Source organism: Brachyhypopomus gauderio, chromosome 12 (genome assembly GCF_052324685.1).
Source record: "Brachyhypopomus gauderio isolate BG-103 chromosome 12, BGAUD_0.2, whole genome shotgun sequence".
NCBI lineage: Eukaryota > Metazoa > Chordata > Actinopteri > Gymnotiformes > Hypopomidae > Brachyhypopomus > Brachyhypopomus gauderio.
In genome coordinates, this window is record NC_135222.1 from 2,652,341 (window position 1) to 2,655,300 (window position 2,960).

At 39.3% G+C, this 2,960-nt stretch overlaps 1 protein-coding gene across 1 annotated transcript; it reads left to right on the forward strand.

The window, feature by feature from the left end:
• The first annotated feature begins 411 nt into the window (after positions 1–411).
• rps15 (ribosomal protein S15) lies at positions 412–2,241 on the forward strand. Its single transcript, XM_077024415.1, has 4 exons — positions 412–533; positions 985–1,070; positions 1,397–1,631; positions 2,091–2,241. Exons 1-4 carry the CDS (start codon positions 531–533, stop codon positions 2,202–2,204), a joined length of 438 nt encoding a protein of 145 aa, XP_076880530.1. The 5' UTR covers positions 412–530; the 3' UTR covers positions 2,205–2,241.
• The last annotated feature ends 719 nt before the right edge of the window (positions 2,242–2,960 follow it).

Below are 2,960 nucleotides of genomic sequence, written 5' to 3' on the forward strand. Positions count from 1 at the left end.
TTTATTTATATAGCACTTTTTACAACACGTCACAAAGCAGCTTTACAATAGTATGAGTCCAGATCCCTAATGAGCAAGCCAAATGCGACGGTGGCGAGGAAAAACTCCCTATGATGGTGGGGAATAGGAAAAAACCTCGGGAGGACCAAGACAAGGTGCATTTTCATCTATTTTTTTATTATGAAATATTGATATAATTCCATTATTCTATTCGCTTCAACGCTTACGGAAGTGAACAAACAAAGTGGCTAAAATTATCCGAATACTTTCTACATTAAAAAGTAAAGATTAAGGACTCCATTATACTCTATTTTATCAACTAAACAAGATGCGTGAAATATATAATCATGCACCCATCACGCTCTTCAGCTCTCCCTGGTGTTTTTTGTCTGAATAATTTTCGTAGTATTTACGTGTGTGGTAGTTCCACATCCCCATCGCCAGGTGGCGGCCCATTTATCTACTACAGAACATGCTTGTTCCGTGAGCGCGAGCGCCTGCAGCTTCCTTTTCCGGGTAATCTCTTGAAGATGGTAAGCGGTGTCTTATTTGTGTTTTACTGGTTTACTGCAATCTGATCTAATCTGCAACAAATTTTAATACTTTTTACGTTGGTCATTCTATATTTTGTCTACGTTTGTGTTTCTTGTTACTTTCTGAGCATGATTTTTGTACATGCAGTGGTTTTGGTTTGATGGATCCAATATTCCTAGTTAGCTAGCTCGCTAAGTGCTTATAGTCCAATGGCCTTATGTCGGTAATCTTGTTCATTTTAGGTTATGCGAATATTATTGTTATTTTTATTATTATTGGGGGTTTTTGCTGCACATACAGACACTATCAAGTCGTCTGTACCTGAGAAGTCCATGAATTGCTTTCAGGATTAACTACTAGATGGCCAATAGTTGCGAATTAACTTTAGGCTCGGTAGCTAGGAGGGATTAAACTCGCTTTCTTAATTTTGCGTGGTAATTTAAACTGCAGGCGGAGGTTGAGCAGAAGAAGAAGAGAACTTTCAGGAAGTTCACCTACCGAGGTGTGGACCTGGACCAGCTCCTGGACATGTCCTAGTGAGTGACGGCACGGTGCTAGTGTTGAAGTATCGGGGTTTTGTCTTCTAACGCAATGGACTGACGCTAGCATCAAATTGTCAGCTGAAATTTGTGAACCTTTGAGAAACCTGACTTTTTAAAAACGTGTTTTAGTTATGTATGTAGCTACTAGTAATACTTTGAAATTAAAGATGAGAATGTGTATCACACTCGCACACTGTAAACCTGCATCACTACCACACTGGCTAGCTGTGTTGTGTATTTTAAATATTATATATTTAAAATACATATAGAATGTAGAATATATATAGAATATAACCAAATTCAACTTGTCTGTTCTGCAGTGAGCAGCTCATGCAGCTCTATGGCGCTCGCCAGCGAAGGAGGTTGAACCGTGGCCTGAGGAGAAAGCAGCAGTCTCTCCTGAAGCGTCTGCGCAAGGCCAAGAAGGAGGCCCCCCCCATGGAGAAACCAGAGGTGGTGAAGACCCACCTGAGGGACATGGTCATCCTGCCAGAGATGGTGGGCTCCATGGTTGGCGTGTACAACGGCAAGACCTTCAACCAGGTTGAAATCAAGGTACGGCAGTTTGAGGTCTTCTGTGTGATGTTACCCAAGCCATTGCCCAATATGTCAGTGTTTCAGGGTCAGATGATGGTGTGTTGAAAGCGCTCATGTTGAGAAGGAGGGCTGCTGCTGGAGTCAATATTAACTTTGACTTTATGTCCAGGCACAGAGCTGTAGGCGTCTTAATGATGCACAACTGATGTAGGCAGTGATGTAACTGTTTAATCTCACCTTGGTTAACTTTTGGTTTGTTATTTGGACCTTTTTCATGCATATTCATGATTTAATATATTAAATACATCTTTTGATGTATTGTCCTAAGCAGGGTATAGTTATTTTAAATAAAATATATTAAATATTTATTCATATAATAAATGAAGAGCTTAATTGGAGACATGCTTATGTTCACAGACTAATAGGTCAACTCGGTAATGTCTGCTATGACGATGTTTCTCGTCTGTGTTTTGGCAGCCCGAGATGATTGGTCACTACCTTGGAGAATTCTCCATCACATACAAGCCTGTTAAGCACGGTCGCCCCGGTATTGGAGCCACCCACTCCTCTCGCTTCATTCCTCTGAAGTAAAATGTGATTGGTGTAAATAAAAGTGACTTCCAACATGTGGGATTTGTCTAATTTCTGTTTGCGTCAGTGTGTGCTTTCAAACACTTCACAAATTGAATGTTTCCTATTTCAAACCTGATGTCCAGGCACAGAGTTAATGTCCTAATGTACGACTACAGTAGAACCCCGGAAGGAGCGTCGAGAAGCGATGCAGTCGAGTTCCGAATAAATTTTCCCCCTAAGAAATAACTGAAAATAGATTAATCTGTTCTCAACCATCAAGTTGACTTCCAATGTTAAGTCCATCACACAAATGCCTTTTTCATACTTCTCTATGATCACCTTTTTCAACTATATTGTTATTACCGTTTTCCTCTTCTGCTTTTCTACTGTCTTGGGACCCATGTTTTTGTCTACAACTACAAAAATACAACAAAAGCTTGAAGCACAGCTTCAAAATGGTTTAAAACCCATTGAACAACAGCTAGCAGCATGTGACCGAAGCACCAACTATTTTGTTTACTAAAGTCACACAAGTCGGATTCCAAAGTTTTGTTCAGGGGTCCTACTGTATTTGAACATTATTCTTAGAGAAAATTCCTGTATTTTCACACACACAATATGATGTAATTTTATACGGTTTGCACGGTTTTTATATGTTAACAAATACATTTGAAAAAGAATATTGTTAGTTTTAACCAGCAGTGTTGTTATAAATGCAAATAAAAGGGAAAATCTGATTTACTAAGAAACACAACTCAACAAATCAACTTAATG